The sequence below is a fragment of the Mesoplodon bidens genome (genome assembly GCF_964165515.1).
Source record: "Mesoplodon bidens genome assembly, chromosome: 1".
Lineage (NCBI taxonomy): Eukaryota > Metazoa > Chordata > Mammalia > Artiodactyla > Ziphiidae > Mesoplodon > Mesoplodon bidens.
The window spans coordinates 25,900,069-25,917,943 of record NC_138176.1 but is presented as its reverse complement, the minus strand read 5'-3'; the positions used below and the strand labels follow the sequence as shown (position 1 = coordinate 25,917,943).

Sequence of the window (17,875 nt, the reverse complement as noted above, 5' to 3'; positions counted from 1 at the left end):
AAACCGGGAAGGCCGGCCCTGGGTCGGGGCTTACGGGGTGGGCGTCTGGCTACGATCTCCCACAAGGCGCGCGGGAGGCGGAGGCGGCGCGTTCCTTCTCACGGAGAGTGGGGAAGCCAGCCTGGGCGCAGGGTCGGATCGCCCAGGAGGCCTTCTGCGCGCGGGTTGCTGGCACTTCTGGGAGAGACGGGGAGGGAGGGAGAGAGGGAGGGAGGGAGGGAAGGAGGAAGGGCGGGGCGACCGACTTTCTGAATCGCCTGCAAGCCCAGGCGCGAGCTGGGCCTGTGCTGCGCCGAGATGTCCGGAGGGTCAGCCAGGAGCCTGGGGAAGGGTGAGGCCTGCCCGCCGCGATCCGCGGCGACCCTCAGATGCGTGTCGGGGCCAGGGCCTGGGGGCCGCGCTGCTCCGGATCGGAGCCACGCAGGAGGTCTTCCACCCGCGGGAAACTGGCCAGGCCCAGGGGGCGGCGGGAGGCTGAGAGCCCCCGCTGCTGTCGGGGCTGTAACCGCCTCCGCTTCTCCCCGCAGGAAGCGCGCCCCCGGGGCAGGTCCCCGAGGGCCTGATTCGCGTCTACAGCATGAGGTTCTGCCCGTTTGCCAAGAGGACGCTCCTGGTCCTGAAGGCCAAGGGAATTGGGTGAGGATCAAAGCGCGGGCCGCTCCCGGAGCCAGCCAGGAACCAACAGCTGCGGGAAGAGCGGGCGGAAATCTTCGATAGGGTCCCCCCGCAGCTTCCTTTACTACAAAATACATCAGCCTTTTTTTTGGTGGGGAGGGGAACATAGAAAGTTATGAACCCTATCCTCGGGGGGCGGGAGGAATGCCACAGACACCACCAGTCTAGGACACCCCGTTTAGATTAACCATTTTATGGATCAGAAAAGCTGAGGTTCCAGTAAAGTTAGTGGCATGCAGAGAACACTCGAATGGTAATCACAGGCAGCTCTTTTAGCTCTGGCAGACCCCTGATTTCTGTACTTCCTTCTCTTTCACCCCGCTTCTTTCATGTCCTGTTTATATTGTTTGCTGTTATTCTGAGGCTATAGTCCCTTCCTGAATAGACGGTAATTTGCCCCCTTGAAGAGTCCAGACCTTGACCCTCCGCTGGACAGAGTGCTGAGTTAACTGTACTGTGAATATTCCTATAGATTGGGTTGTTGGTTGAGTGAAATAAAGTGTTTATGCCTAAAAATTCAGACTTTTGGGAAGCCTCACTGAAACTATGAAGGTGATTGACATATGGGTTATCCACAGGAAATATGCAAGTCATTGGCTTTTCCCTGAGCTGAATAGCCATTGAACTGCCTCCCTTCCAATGACCTTTGGAATCTGTTGAATAGACATTAGATACCTGTAGTGTGGAAGTTTAAAACAAAGCCCGCATTACAAAGAAAATTTTCCATGTATGTGCTTAGAATTTATAAACTAATTTTAGTCTTCTTGGGGGAGAATTAAGCAGGCAATTCTTTTCTCTAAAAAAAAAAAAGTAAGATACATTCTAAAGAAAAAAAACAAATTATCTTTGAATTAGTCATCACTTCAGTAGGATTTGCATCTTATTTTGGATGAAACAGATTGTGAACACATAGCAAAATATTCAACAGTTAGTAACATTTATCAAAACATTATTTTATCCAACTCTTGTAATGTTTCCTGTATTAGTCAGGATTCTTTTATTGCATTTAAGAGATATCCATTTCAGCTGGATTGAAAAAGGACACATCTTGTGCTCATACAATTGAAAAGTCCAGGAGCAAGACACAGCTGGATCTGGGGCCACAAAGTCCTGGGTTAGTGCCCTTCTGGAACTCTGGGTTGAAAACAACCATATCTTATTGGGACAGTTTCCCAAAGGAAAATTGCAGTGAGTTTACATAAAAGTGTGTGTATGGAGGGTGAAGGGTGCAACAGCTGCCAGGCAGTGCCAACAACAGAGGTCTGCTATGTTTATGGATCGGTTTTAAGTTTGAGTCCCAGAAGGCTTTGATTAGAGAGGTACTAGATTTGACCACATGATAGAATTTACTAAAGCATGGTTTTCTCTAAAAGGTGCGTCTTCCAACTTGTTGCAGCAGATATGTTGCCTTGTTGGCTCACCATGCCAGGTTAGCAAAGTGCATGTGTGTTCTGAGAACTTTCTTTATGACAAAAGCCCAGGATTTACCTTTTCTTTTCATACTATAAACTTTCAGAAACGTTGATAACTCCTTAGCAGGGAACGTCATTTTTCTTGCAGTGGCTTGTATCTGAAGTGTCCAGTTATCTGACAGCACACGAACCTTTTCGTCCATGCGCACAGATGCCAGTGTGCAACCTGGCTATACCTTTGTTTCCATGGGGGGAGGGATTGCATATTTAAATCGTCGGGATAATGCTGTTGTAGCTAGCTACTGAGGTGGATGAGGAAATAGGAAACAAAAGGTGTTGGGTATATTATTTTTGAGTAGCCAATCTGTTCTATTGAACACTCGTCCAGCTTTGACAATGATATGGACCTGGCTTTAACAATTATATGAAACTTTCTTTTCTCTTATTTCCCCTAAAATCTCTTAGGCAGGATACAAGTTAGTTCTAAAAACAATCTTAATATAGCCTGGACTTCACCCGTTTTTCACACTTAGTGTCATTTACCCATGTAACATTTTTAAAAAGTATCAGTGCCTGGAGATTTAATCTGAAAGTTTATTTCGTGGATGGATTTTTTTGGATTCCCTAATATTCTTGAAAAAAATGAGGAACTTTCTATTAAAATTAGCAAAAGGAATTGAATTTTATCATGTTGATCCTCATACAATGGAGTGGCGGGGTGTGGAGAAACTCAATTAGTTGGCTCATATGTTTTTACAATTAAGATACCTCTTAGTCCCAAATGGAGTATCTAATTGACAATCTTGAAGCATTTCCACTTATTTATTCAACAAATGTGTACTGAGTACCTATCTGAAAATGTTTATATTTCTTCATAGCATTTAAATCTATTTATAACTTTGCTGATTTACGTGTTGGTTTATGAATATGACCAAGACACACAAGATGCCTGCTTTCATGGAGCTTACATTCTAGGGAGGCGACATAACAAACGTAATTAAGGAAGCAAAGTAATTTCAGTTACATATCGTCAGTACAATGAAGAAAGTAATTCAAGAAATATAAAAAAGGCCAGTGTGGGGCTTCCCTGATGGCTCAGTGGTTGAGAGTCCGCCTGGCGATGCAGGGGACACGGGTTCGTGCCCCGGTCCGGGAAGATCCCACATGCTGCGGAGCGGCTGGGCCCGTGAGCCATGCCCGCTGAGCCTGCACGTCCGGAGCCTGTGCTCCGCAACTGGAGAGGCCACGGCAGTGAGAGGCCCGCGTACCGCAAAAAAAAAAAAAAAAAAAAAAAGAAAAGAAAAAAAGGCCAGTGTGGCCAGATCATAATGACCAAAGGAAAAGTCATAGGAAGCAGATGTGACAGGTAAGCAGGGGCCAGATCAAGGGGTTTAGAGTTTATCCTCATTGCAATGAGGAGCGAGCAAGGGGTTGTAAGTAAGCAGGACGGTGGCCTCATCCAATTTACTTTTGTGTGTGGAGAATGGACCGTAGGGAGGTCACAGTGGAAGCAGAGGGGCTGCTGGGACTACTGTAGAGGTCCAGGTGGCAGATGACGTCTTAGATGAGGTGGCAGTGTTAAAGCTGAGAAGTGGATGAAGCCAGAATGTGATTTGAAGGTCTAACTGACAGTTCTTGCTGATCCGTTTGATTTGAGGAAGAGGTGGCAGGGGGAAGGAATCAAGGCCAAGCTGACTCCGAAATTTCAGGTCTGACCAGCTAAGTGGATGATAAGACCAATGAGGCTTTATTCAGGAGTACAAGAAAAATGTTACTCTCTTCATTGTCTTCTTTGTGTTTTTCAGGCATGAAGTCATTAACATCAACCTAAAAAATAAGCCTGAGTGGTTCTTCAAGAAGAATCCCTTCGGCCTGGTGCCAGTTCTGGAAAACAGTCAGGGTCAAGTGATCTATGAATCTGCCATCACTTGTGAGTACCTGGATGAAGCATATCCAGGAAAGAAGCTGTTGCCAGATGACCCCTATGAGAAAGCCTGCCAAAAGATGGTCTTTGAGTTGTTCTCTAAGGTGTGTGTTCAAGAAATTTCAACTCCTATATAACACCTTTGTTTTTTAAGCTAAATCATTGCCGTCACTGATGGCTCAGTGATTTGGGTGGGGAAGACAAACAGGATTATGCTCTTGTCCGCTTGGACATGTCCTATGAGCCCTTTCATGGTCCAGATCCTGTTTACTTCCCAAAGTTACACCTCTCCACTCTTCTCCTAACACTTTATATTCCTGTCATGCTAAATGTTTTTATTTTTCCCAAACTTGCCACCTTCTTCTCAACTCTTGCTGGAAGACTCTTCTCCCTTCTCACTTTGCCTGGTTGTCTCCAAGTCCTCTTTCCTGTACAGTCTGCGCTCCTGTATGTGCGGAATGTGAGGATGCTGAGGGCCCGCTATACTATGCCGTTTTATAAAGGACTTGTGCATCAGTGGATTTTGGTGTCTGCTGGGGGCCCTGGAACCAATCCTTCAAGGAACCAAGGGACAACTGCCTTTGCTCAGATACCTTTGTCTTCTAGAAGCTTGTCTGCGCTGGGTTAGTGCCCAGCTCTGTGTGCCCACGTGTGCTAACTTTCCCCTGTGGGGACTGCCGCCTTCTTGCCTGTGTGTTGTACCAGGGCTGTGAGCTCCTTGAGGGTGAGGGCCGTGTTTGCATCACTGTTGGCCCACTGCCTAGGCTTGTGACCAGCCCTTCCTAGTTATGTGACAGTGAGCTAGTTGCTTATTAGTTTACCTCTGTGCCTCAGCTCATGTGTAAAATGAGTATAGTAATTGATCCCATCCCATTGATAAAAATCAGTTAATATAAAACACCTAGAGTCCAACAGATGGTAGATACTCAATGTTAGCTCTTGTTGTTCTAGCCACATTGTCTAGTTGTGAGCATCTTCTGTGTGTTGGCAATAGCTCCTTGTGGACTGAGTAATGGCATTCCTATAGGAGAACTGTCTGTGTCTTAATTAGCATCAATGTTAAATCAAACATTTGGGTGAGTTCAAACAATTAGTATTAACACAGAAATGACCAAGAGTAGACAATGCGAATAGCATGGTCAGGTTATATCTCTATAATTCTGTTACTTTTGTCAGGATATATCTCAGCACAATAAGAAACATCTTATCTCTAGGGAGAGAAATGGTTAGAGAAATATCCAGAAGGTGAGACTTGTAGGGAGAACATTTTCTTAAAGGAGACATTGCAAAGGGAAGTCAATGGGGAAGGAAGAGGGAGTTATCTGGCTTAGCGGAACGAGAGTGAAAGAATACTAGATAGAGATGGTTGCCATCAAAGATGATGGACAGGGAATATGGCATTTTCAAGAAAGATGTTGGAGAATTTTAAAAAATAGTAACGAGATTCATTGTACTGTCCAGAAAGAAAATGAGCTAACACCTGGAGATGCCCACCATTACTTCCCTCACACTCAGGGAAGAGGTGGCCTTAAGCACTATTATGACACCACCCTCCTGGTCCCAGTTTAGCAAACCAGAAATGCCCCCACCTGCATCCACAGCCAAGTCATCTTCTCTCCTGGGAACTTGGAAATGAGACACAGAGACTAAGACAATAAATGTGTTGAGGTTTTAGAGGTGTATGTATATATCATTGGAGACGACAAATCAAAGTCACGCAAAAAAAGAATTTTTAAGGAATCAGAAATTAAGAGCATTGCAAAGGGATTTGACATTGGAAAATAACAAGGAGCAGACATTTAAGGAGAAGCAGAGATGAAAGACCAGGCAGGCCCAGTTGGAAACACAGAAGGAAGGGCTGCCTGCACACCTTCAGTTCCAATGACAGCAAGCTGTACCCTGGGATGGATGGGCTTTCAGGACATTCTCCTGTATTTTTACAAATGCCTGTTTACTTCCACTGGACAAGTGGACTTTTGTCTCTTGCAGTGAGACAATACCAAAGACCGAGCATTAAAACACAAACACTTCCACCACAAGCATGAAAGCATCTGACAGGACACCTGTCAAGTCTTCAGGTCATCAACCACTTTGAACTGTCTTCTCATGCCATCCCCAAGATAGAAATCAGGAAAATCCCCTTCCCAGCTCCCTTTGCAGCTGGGGCCAAGGTCTGGACCTAGGCTCTTCCTCTCAGACATACACGTGGTAGAGTTCAATTCAGAAATGAGCCATGTGGGGAAACAGGCTTGGTGTGGGGCGCTGGTTCTACTGGTGAGGGTGGCTGGTGGCAGAGCGCCTGGCTTTCAGGAGCTGCGGTGGTTGCCAGGTTGAATTCCAGAGTGGCATTGGTTACCTCAGAGTCGAACTTCCGGCAGCGGCACTGACTGTAGCATCTAGTGCTCGGTTCACTGGTGGCAGTGGGTGCTTCCCATCAGGTCAGTTCCCAGCATGATTCTGAAATGTTCCAGACCTGTTTGTTCAGCCTCTCAGCAAGTCTGTGAGCCACTCAGTGTCCTTTTAGGACATTTTTGACCCAAGCTCACCAATCGGCTTCTCTTATTTGCAGCTTATAAAATCCTGACCAGTACAGCATCTAAGGCCACAAAACTGTTTTTAAGATCGGTACCCGACCTCTGTGAGCAAAGGAATTGGTATACTTTTGAAGTTTCTAGAACATCCTGACACTGGGTCTATGAGGGTTCTCTGGCGCTTTTATACGAGGGGGCGGGTATAGTTAGCGTCACACTGATAAACTAAGAAATTACTCTCTGTCTAGGTACCATCTTTGTTATTAAGCTTTCTTAGAAGGCAAAATAAGGAAGACTGCTCCGGCCTGAAAGAAGATTTGCATAAAGAATTCAGCAAGCTAGAGGAGGTAATCAATCCCTTCTCCTTGATTTTTATTGAAGTGATACATTGTATCTGCTGTCACCTTCTATTCTTTTCCTCATACTCCCATTTCCAAAATCACTTTAATTAGCAATAATACCAAATAGGAAATTTTAGTTTACAACAGATAGCAGCTGTAAGCTGTTGTGCTTAAGATACAAACCAAAACACCTAAAAATGGTTTGTCATGGGCTTGCTTTTAAAACATTTTATCGCACTGACATGAAAATATCACAGAAAAATTTCACCCACATTTCCAGTTTTTCACCTGTTGTTATTTTTCCATGCTTGTTTTCAGTCCTTGAACATATATATATATATATATATATATTTTTTTTTTTTTTTTTTTTTTTTTTTTTTTTGCTGTACGCGGGCCTCTCACTGTTGTGGCCTCTCCCGTTGCGGAGCATAGGCTCCGGATGCGCAGGCTCAGCAGCCATGGCTCACGGGCCCAGCCGCTCCGCGGCATGTGAGATCTTCCCGGACCACTGCGCCACCAGGGAAGCCCTATATATTTTATATATATATAAGTTTATTTATTTTTGGCTGAGTTGGGTCTTTGCTGCTGTGCACGGGCTTTCTCTAGTTGCAGCGAGCGGGGGCTACTCTTCATTGCGGTGTGCGGGCTTCTCATCACGGTGGTTTCTCTTGTTGCAGAGCTGGGCTCTAGGCACGCGGGCTCAGTAGTTGTGGCGCACGGACGTAGTTGCTCCGTGACATGTGGGATCTTCCCGGACCAGGGCTTGAACCCATGTCCCCTGCACTGGCAGGCAGATTCTTAACCACTGCACCACCAGGGAAGCCCAGTCCTTGAACATATATTAAAAAGTTAACATAACTATAATCAGAGTATGAGTCACTGTGTGCTTTTTCCCACTTAGTGTTATATAATAAACTTACATGAACTTATATAAAAAGAAATAAAATTACTTGTATGAAAACTTAAATAAAATTATATAAAAATGTTTAGTATATAATAAACATTTCCCACAAGATTTTGCCATTAGTTAGACAGACATTTGGGGAAGCCCAGATGTGTTTTTACCTGCTTTGTGGAAGAGCTGCCATTTGGACCTGTATATGGAATCATCATCCTCCATTCTCACTCAGCTTTAGGTTTTTACTGAGAGAAGATACAGTCCTGTCTTGCATGGGAATCCATCCTAACCTTTTATCGTTAAGTATGAACTTTGCTGGAGATTTTTTCAGAAACCTTTTTTTTTTATTAAGAAAGTTCTAGGGCTTCCCTGGTGGCGCAGTGGTTGAGAGTCCGCCTGCCGATGCAAGGGACGAGGGTTCATGCCCCGGTCCGGAAAGATCCCACATGCCGCGGAGCAGCTAGGCTCGTGAGCCATGGCCGCTGAGCCTGTGCGTCCGGAGCCTGTGCTCCACAACGGGAGAGGCCACAACAGTGAGAGGCCCGCGTACCACAAAAAAAAAAGAAAAGAAAAGAAAAGAAAGTTCTATTACTAGTTTTCTAATTTTAAAAAAGTCATGAATGAGTGTTAGATTTTTAGTGTTTTGTTTGCATCTATTACATCTACTGAAATGTTCATTGAACTTTTCCCCTTTAATCTGGTGAATATATATGGTGGCACTGACAGATTTTTCTGGTGTTGAACAATGCCAGTATTACTGTGTAAAACCTACTTGTTTTCAGTGGATTTTCATATATACTTTAGAATTAGTTGATATTTAAATGATTTTTGCATATTTTTTCGTAAAGGAGATTATTTTGTTATCGTATCTTTATCTGGTTTTTATAGCAAGGCTACTGTAACCTCATAAAATGCGTTGGTTTACTTTCTCTGGATTTCTAAGATCTGAAACCATTTGATAGGGTTTGGCTATTTCTTTAAAACATGTGAGTCTGGTGTCTTTTATGGGGGTGGAGTTTAATAGTATAGTTCAATTTCCTTAATGTTAATTGATTTTCAGGATTTTTATATTCTTTCTTGAATCAGGTTTTTTTGTTTGTTTGTTTTTGTTTTATTTTTGGCCACACCGCATGCCGTGGGGGATCTTAAGTTCCCTGACCAGGGATCGAACCCACACCTCCTGCACTGGAAGGCAGAGTCTTAACCACTGGACCGCCAGGGAATCAGTTTTCACATATAGGGACACAAAGATAATCATGTTTCCTGATTTCAAGTAAACTCTATGTAAAACTACAGTTGACTCTTGAATAAGGTGGAGGTTGAAGGTACCAGCCCCTGGAGCAGTAGAACATCCACATACTACCTGCTAAATTTGGGGTTAGTTGGGGGACATATAATTTTCTTCCCATCTGAGTTCACAGAACTCCAGGTTAAGGACTCACACGTTACAGTGAGTGGTACCATTTCCATGTTTCAGGCTGCTGAGAGGGCATTTCCTTCTTAGTGAAACTATCATACGTATTTTATTTATGCATAATATTACCAGGCGCTACAGTTTAAGGACAACCGCAAACAATAGTGACTCACTGTACAATTCTGAGTGCCTAATAATTGCAAGGCACTCTGCTGGACAGCATGGGAGGTAGAAGGTGAGATGTGGTCCATACTGCTCAGATGATTAGTTTGGTGGTAGACCAAAGACAAATACTCAGGTAGATATAAATGATCTATCTTCAATGCAGAATGTTATAAGGGCCCTAAGAAAAACTATGGATGTTTTATAAAATGGTTTGGTGTTGATTAGCCAGATGATATTCTCAGTTCTTCTGTTTGCAAAACCATACCAAGTCACCTTCTTAAATTTCAGAATCATAGTATTTGTGTTTAGTTTTCAAATAATTTTATTTGGCATCTGTTTAGCAGTTAATCTAGTTATTTCCAATATATTTTAAGTAAATTTTTTATTGAAGTATTATATGCAGAGATTTACCCAAAGCATAAGAGTACAGCTTGGTAAATTTTTACAAAGTGAACACAGCCATGATACTAGCATCCATATCTAGAAACAGAATATTAGTTTTGGATGGTTTTTGTACTTTATACAAATGGGATCATATAATATGCACTCTTTGGGGTCTGGCTTCTTTCATACAATATCAGGTTTCTGAGGTTCATCTATATTGTGTGGAGTTCATTCCTATTCTTTGTGTAGCGTTCCAATGTATGACTCCTGTACAATTTATCCATTTTAGTCCTGATAGACAGTAAACCTTTCCACTTTGGCGATGTAACAAATAGTGCTGCAATGAACATTCTTTTTTTTTTTTTTTTTTTTTTTTTCTTTTTTCTTTTTGCGGTATGCGGGCCTCTCACTGTTGTGGCCTCTCCCGTTGCGGAGCACAGGCTCCGGACGCGCAGGCTCAGCGGCCATGGCTCACGGGCCCAGCCGCTCCGCAGCATATGGGATCCTCCCAGACCGGGGCACGAACCCGCATCCCCTGCATCCGCAGGCGGACTCTCAACCACTGCGCCACCAGGGAGGCCCTGCAATGAACATTCTTATACCTATCTTTTGGTGAACATATGTTCACATTTCCAAGGAATATAATTACTGGGTTATACAGTATGCATGAACTCAGCTTTAGTAGATACTGTTAAAACATGGTTGTACCAAATTATTGATACATTCCTATCAGCAGTAGATCCACACCCTTACTAAGTTTGTCTTGTTCACTTTAGCCATTCTGATGGATGTGAAGTGGTATGACATTTTGGTTCTAATTTGCATTTCCCTGATGACTAATGTAGTTGAGCACCTTTTCAAATGGTTATTGGCCATTTTGACTTCCTCTTTTGTGAAGTCCAAGTCTTGCCCAGTTTTCTGATGGGTTTTCTGCCTTTTTTCTTTTTGATTCCCAGGAGTTCTTTCTATATTCTGAATATCAGTCCTTTGTTGGATATATCTATTACAAAGATCATGTACTCTGTAGCTTGTTTTTTTTCTCCATTTTCCTGTTTATTTTAGTGACCGTTTTGCTTCATCCCAAACCAAGAGATTCTAAAGCTTAAACTAATCAGACAAAAAGCCAACTTGAATATGTCAGGGTAAAACATGCTGCTCTCATCCCACTACTGGGCATATACCCTGAGAAAACCATAATTCAGAAAGAGTCATGTACCAAAATGTTCATAGCAGCCCTATTTACAATAGCCCGGAGATGGAAACAACCTAAATGTCCATCATCGGATGAATGGATAAAGAAGATGTGGCACATATATACAATGGAATATTACTCAGCCATGAAAAGAAACGAAATTGAGCTATTTGTAATGAGGTGGATAGACCTAGAGTCTGTCGTACAGAGTGAAGTAACTCAGAAAGAGAAAGACAAATACCATATGCTAACACATATATATGGAATTTAAGAAGAAAAAGAATGTCATGAAGAACCTAGGGGTAAGACAGGAATAAAGACACAGACCTACTAGAGAATGGACTTGAGGATGTGGGGAGGGGGAAGGGTAAGCTGTGACAAGGCGAGGGAGAGGCATGGACATATATACACTACCAAATGTAAAACAGATAGCTAGTGGGAAGTAGCCGCATAGCACAGGGAGATCAGCTCGGTGCTTTGTGACCGCCTGGAGGGATGGGATAGGGAGGGTGGGAGGGAGACGCAGGAGGGAGGGGATATGGGAACATATGTATATGTGTGACTGATTCATTTTGTTATAAAGCAGAAACTAACACACCATTGTTAAGCAATTATACTCCAATAAAGATGTAAAAAACAAAACAAAAAAACCATGCTGCTCTCACTTTCTGAACTTAACTCTTGCCTTCATCATTTCTTTTGATGAATCTTACCAGATACACAAATAAGAAGTACTCTTATGCTGTTTAATGTTCAGGTTCTGACTAATAAGAAGACAACTTTCTTTGGTGGCAGTTCTCTTTCTATGATTGATTACCTCATCTGGCCCTGGTTTGAATGGCTGGTAGCCCTGGAGTTAAATGAGTAAGATATTTGAATATTTTGTGCTTAATTTAGGATAATGATAACTGAAATAGTATATACTAACCTTTTTTTATGAACAAAAATTAACATATCTCATTCAACCGGCATGAATGGGAGCAAGCAGACAGGAGGAGACTTGGACTTTCCAGGGCATGTCCTATACCTACACTCACCATTTTTCATCCTTGGGGCCGGTAGGGGTGGGGAGTTCTGTGACATGTAGTAGAATGTTTTAAAAGTAATTACTCCTTCCCTCCTGGTTAAAAATCCATAAGGATGTGCATTTTCATAAGGATTTCAGGAAGGATTGTATGACCAATGCTACCTCCCATTTACCATCAAGAGTCCCACACTATTTTCCAAACTCTGTGTTTCGAAGTTTGGCAGCGACCTTGGCTTACTGCCACTTCTTAGAACTTAGAGCTATTCAGGGTTCCTTTTAGTCACAATCTGACCATAGAATAATATATAACATTCTTGGTTGTCTTTCATGTTCTCATTTTAAAAAACTATCAGCCTCCGTTTGGACAAGTTCTCATGCTAACTGAGCAAGTCACTTCACTCTAGTCTTAGATTCCTCTTCACAAAACAAGGACCTCTACAATATCTTCCAAATCTCATATTCAATGATTACATGCATCTTAAACAAGTATTTTTAAAGAACTATTTTGAAAAGTTAGAGGAGAACAATAAGAAACTGCAGAGTGGTAATAATGACATATAGGAGAATCTGCAGTGCCTTCCTACTCAGCCTTGCTCACACCTTCATTCTTTCCACCTCCCACAGGTATGTGGACCACACTCCAAATCTTAAGCTCTGGATGGCAGCCATGATGAAAGATCCTGCAGTATCATCCCTCTTCATTGATCCAAAGGCCTTTCGAGGTTTCTTAGATCTCTACTTGCAGAACAACCTCGAGGCCTGTGACTATGGGCTCTGAAGGGGACAGGAGTCAACAATGAAAATATATCGGATATTTTCGTTCACTAATATGAATAATAACATGCTTTTGTTTTACCAAGTGCTCTCATGTCTCACTGGATCACCTTCTCTGATTTGACACTATGGCCTTACTGTGTGTGGGCTTTCCTCAAGTCCCTCCTGCAGAAATGTAAACACATTTCCTGTCTCAGGATGCTCAAAGCATGCTAAGGGTTCTATCACAGTCCTTGCTGAAAACCTCTATATCATCTCTAGTGAGAGCTGAACTTCAATCTGGATTTCTAACTGCCCATAGGACATTTCCACTTGGATACCGTGTTGTCATTTCAAGAGATGCCCTTTCAAGTTTGTCTTCTGGGTTCTGAGTTAAGAACCTTTCGATTCCTCATTCTTTCCTTTCCATCACTGACTCAGTTTTACACCTTTCTTCTTACTGTTGTTGCCACTGAAGTCCAGACCCACGTCACCTCAAAGCCAGGTGACTAGGTGGTCTCCTATTTGTTCTCCCAGTCACTAACCCCTTCAAATCCTTCCTACCAAATCTTATGCTGGGCACACAGAAGGTGTCCCATATATGTAACTGAATACTGTGAAGACCACCTCCATCAGTTCAGTATATAAGGCTGGATTTCATTCTACAGATGATTCAACTAAGGTCCTGAGGTTAAGTGAGGCCTTAAGACGCTGGCAGGAAGTTCTGGGGAAACACACCCAGCACAGGGCTCTTCTATCAGAACTAGGGGGCGGGCTGTAGACCTGCCCCAGTACAGTCTAGTTTCCTGTCCTTATTCTTAAACGTAAAAGTGCGTTAACAGTCACCTAAGGCTCACCCCTGGATTTCCGATTCGGTAGGGTGGGCCGGGGAGTTCACATCTGAAATGAGTCCTCCGCCCCATGGTGATGCAGGCGACCAGGGGGCCGCACCCTGAGAGGCAGCTGAGAATTGGTTGACTTCACAAACAGCCTCCAGCCGCCCACCTCAGCCGCCACCAACGCCCAGGCTCCGGGCGGACCCATCTCTGCCGCCGTCCGCCTGCCCCACCCGGGGCAGGCTGCGGGCGGACTTCGGTCGGATGTAGACCAGGGGACTGAGGTGCCGTGACCAGCCACTACCTGGCTTCCACTTTGGCCAGCCACAGACACCCGCGGGGACCCAAGACTCCGGGACCCAGGAGCCTGTAACGCGGACGCCCATTGGCTCAGCTTGGCACTGCGAGGCCGGGGCACATACAAAGGCTTGGAAGATTGGCTGAAGCTCCGGGCGCCGCGGCCAATTGGCGGATAGGATCGCGTTCTAGGGGGCGGGTTCCGCCTGGGCCCCGCCTCTTTCTGTGGCTCTATTCGTCCACATCCGGTTCCGTCCGCCGAGCCTCCTGGTGGTTCGCTGGTGTCGTCCTTCTTTTAACCAGCGCCCGGTGGGTTGCTGCTGCCTGCGTAGCATTTGAAGGGGCGAGGGTTTAGAGGTCAATTTTGAATTTTGAGATTTTTCACGAATTTGGGAACCCAGAATAGGATTGCCAACTTTTATTTTGCGTAACCGTTTTAAAAGAAAGCTCAAGTATTTCACCAAAGTTTCATCAGAGATTTTACCATCAAAAAAAAAAAAAAAAAAAAAAAAGCGCAAGGGCTATAATCTGAGAGTAAGGAACAGGTCTTTAAAGCGAATACCTTTAACTTAAAGGGGAAAAAAAAGTCATTAAATTGTTCTCGTTTTCTGATTTGACTTGAAGACAAGTAAAGACACCCCATGTCACTAATTGTCAGCCCTGCATTGGGCACCACTAATTTAGCTACGTTATAGGGCACTGATAGGGACATTTGGCCCCCAGGAATGTTCTGTCTTGTCAGAACTATGGGTTTTCCCTGCAATATTCAAATAATAAAAATAATAGCTAACGGTTGCTACGTATTAAATGCTTCTCATCCATAGTCTGAATTACTTCAACCCAGACCATACAATGTGTTGGTACCATTAGCTCTGAATTACAGATGAGAACATCAGGGCATAGAAAGTTGCTGTGATTTGTCCAGGGTCCACCAGTAAATGTTGAAGAGGTGATTCAAACCCAGCCTGAACTCTTTAACAGTCATTCAGACCATTCTTAAAATAAGCGTTTAAGTATGCCTCTGCCTCAGACTCTTTATTCATCAACTTTTAAGTTTTAGAGATTGAGCTGAGAGAGGACTGTAGCCACCTTTTTGACACACCACTGTTGTTCCTGGGATAGGACAGGAAGTGTTCCTTTTCGAAACCCAAACAAATCGAAATTTGTTTGATTTTACAAAGGTTTCATTTTGGCTTATTTTAGGATCTTGAAAATCTGCCTTTGCTTATTCAAGTGTTATTATATAAGGTTGTTAATTTTTTTCTTTGATCCCTTAAGCTATAAAATAGGGACAGAAAAGCAGAATCAGGTACTTAAAAAGAAAGTCTCCTTTGACCCTGCTTTCCCCAGTGGGAAGATGAAGTTCCCCCACTGACAACTTTAGTAATCTTATTTAATGTCACAAAGACATTAGAACATAGGATTTTCTCTGATCCTGACTTCTTTGAAACAAGTCCTAAACCTAGGCCCGTTTGAAAAAGAGCCTTTTTCCTCACTTGCCTAACTCTTTGAACTTGGTGAATAATAGTGGAACTCCCAGTAACACAATCTGTCATGTAAATTAGGCTTCTGAAATATTAAGAGGAATGTCCTCCAGGTTCTGCCACTATCAGAGATGGGTATGACCAAAAAAAATTTTTTTAATTTCAAAATGCAAACCTCACTTCCTCTCCTCAAAACAGAGACTCGGGTAAATAGAGTGAAGAGATTGTTATTAATGTAGTGGCACTTTTTTCCTAGAAGGCTTAAGTCATCACCCGGGACTGAAGTTCTCCCCATTTTCAAAACAGATGCGGTCATATTTCAGGTAGCTGGAAACCAATTTGGAGTAGGTTTAATATAGCCTTATTACCATTTATTTCTTGCTTGAATGACTCAGTATAATAGAGGTGTAAACATGATATACAAGGAACATTTGCAAAGAGGATTTCAAAGAGGTACTTACTGAGTTTTAAAGAGGAAATAGGGTTAAGCTTAAAGGTCATAATTAAAATCTTTCTAGGGAAACCATAGTGTTTAGTGGTAAGATTAAAAAACACATTACTGAAAGGTAGCCTGCAGCATTCAACCCATTCAATTGGTATTAAACTGGGCACTGATGAAAGAAGCATTCTGAGTTGAATTTTAATTCTAATGTGCTTGGCAAAGCCGAATTGCAGTGTGCTTTATCTTTTTGGATATAAAATCAGAATGCATTATGCTATTAAAAATGTGTCCTTATTCACTAGTATTAATCATTAATTTTGAAGTACATTAAACTCTTAGTCTACTGAGGACGGCCACCTGAACAATTTCATTCGCTACATCAAAACCCTTCAAGTAGGTACTTAGTGTTCTCATTTTACAGGTGAGGAAGTTGATGGTCAAAGAGGTTAGATAGCTTGCCTAAGTGCCAAAGTCAGGGTTTGAATATAGTGCCCAGTGAGAACTTTGACATAATATTGCTTCCATTCAGAGGAAGAACTTTCCATCCCTTTGTCCATTCTCCCCTGACTACATCAAATAGACTTGCATCATCTCAGAATGTGACTTCCCATATACAGGTATACAGCTGACCCTTGAACGACATGGGTTTGAACTGCAAGGGTCCACTTATACGTGGATTTTTTTCACTAAATATGTACCGCAGTACTATATGATCTGCAGTTGGTTGAATCTGCAGGTGCATAACCACGGATGTGGAGGACTGACTGTAAAGTTATACTTGGATTTTATTCTGTGTGGCGAACCAGCACCCTGAAACCCCTAGTTGTTAAGGGTCAGCCATACTTTTAATAAACAATATTTTCCAACTCTCAAGAGTTGCTTTTCTTGAAAAGGTGGGAATGAGGAGACACAACATGAAAATACATTCTCTTCTGGCATGGTAGAAAGGCGGAGCCAGGAACCTTTTACTTTACAAATGGAATCCTTAGTTTAGCTATTGCTAATCCAGTCATTGTCAGTGTATACCAGGGATGGGCAAACTAAAGCCAGTGGGCCGAGTCCAGCCCACTGCTAATTTTTGCACATTTCAAGAACTAAGAATGGTTGGAAAAAAACATCAAGTGAAGAATTATGATTTGTGACATGTGAAAATTACATGGAACTCCTCAGTGGTAAGAAATGTCCCTCCCACCTTGATGCAGGATGCTCCGGGAGGCTGTGCACGTGTGGGGGTCGGAGGTTAGTGGGAAACCTCTATATATTTGGCTAAATTTTGCTGTGAACCTAGAACTTCTCTAAAAAACAAAGCCTATTAAAATATATATGAAGTTCAAATTCAACGTTCATAAGTAATGTTTTATTGGAACACAGCCACACCCATTTGTTTATATATTATCTACGGCTGTTTTCACCCTACAAGGATAGAGTTGAGTAGTTGAGACAAGATGGCTTGAGAAGCCTAAAATATTTACCGGCTTGGCCTTTACAGAAAAAGTTTTCCCATCTCTCGTATAGATTAAGATCCTGCTTAGAGTGCTGCCCCTGGAGTCAAATTTCCAGGCTTCATAGTACCCTTTGCACCTCTTACTAGATGTGAGACTTTTGACAAGTGACCTAACCTTGCTAGCCTCAGTTTACTGAGGCAAGAATACAACCCTTATAGGACTCTTTTAAGGATTAAATGAGTTAATACACATAAAGCACCAAATCCGTGTTAGTATAAGTTATTTTGATTTTTGAGAATTTCACATTCCTCATACGGCCTTTCCTTTTAGAATCTGTTTATATTTTCTCTCAACTATTTGAAATATACTTTCTCTATGTGAGTGTTATATTTGTCTGATCAGGAGTCAGCTCCTTGTCTACCAGAAGCTCTCACATGACATGGTTATGTTGATTGTTCCTATTTTATCCTCCAGTTTGTACTTTTTGATCAAAATTAGCTCCAGAAGAGTAGTTATCTTATTACTTCCTCTGTCTTCCAGATGCAAAACTGCCAGCATGGCAAGTCAAGAACCAATTTGTCTTTTCCAGTGCCAGGTTTCTTGGTGGCATATATGCATTTTCTTTCCAGAGGACATTTATTCATACATTTTGCCA

General features: G+C 42.8%; 1 protein-coding gene across 2 annotated transcripts; it reads left to right on the top strand.

The window, feature by feature from the left end:
- Positions 1-236: 236 nt before the first annotated feature.
- GSTO1 (glutathione S-transferase omega 1) lies at positions 237-12,822 on the top strand. Of its 2 annotated transcripts, none has more exons than XM_081252941.1 (6): positions 237-331; positions 528-636; positions 3,893-4,115; positions 6,791-6,889; positions 11,694-11,800; positions 12,588-12,822. In XM_081252941.1, exons 1-6 carry the CDS (start codon positions 298-300, stop codon positions 12,739-12,741), a joined length of 726 nt encoding a protein of 241 aa, XP_081109067.1. In that variant the 5' UTR covers positions 237-297; the 3' UTR covers positions 12,742-12,822. The 2 variants fall into 2 exon arrangements, with proteins under 2 accessions (XP_081109067.1, XP_081109066.1); XM_081252940.1 differs by having other exon boundaries at positions 251-427.
- Positions 12,823-17,875: the final 5,053 nt, after the last annotated feature.

Bases quoted from the DNA above. Each gene is read 5' to 3' on its own strand.
- GSTO1 (XM_081252940.1), top strand. From the start codon at position 298: ATGTCCGGAGGGTCAGCCAGGAGCCTGGGGAAGGGTGAGGCCTGCCCG. The intron at 428-527 runs GTCTTCCACCCG...TTCTCCCCGCAG, and splicing joins GGATCGGAGCCACGCAGGAG to GAAGCGCGCCCCCGGGGCAG. The intron at 4,116-6,790 runs GTGTGTGTTCAA...CTCTCTGTCTAG, and splicing joins TCTTTGAGTTGTTCTCTAAG to GTACCATCTTTGTTATTAAG.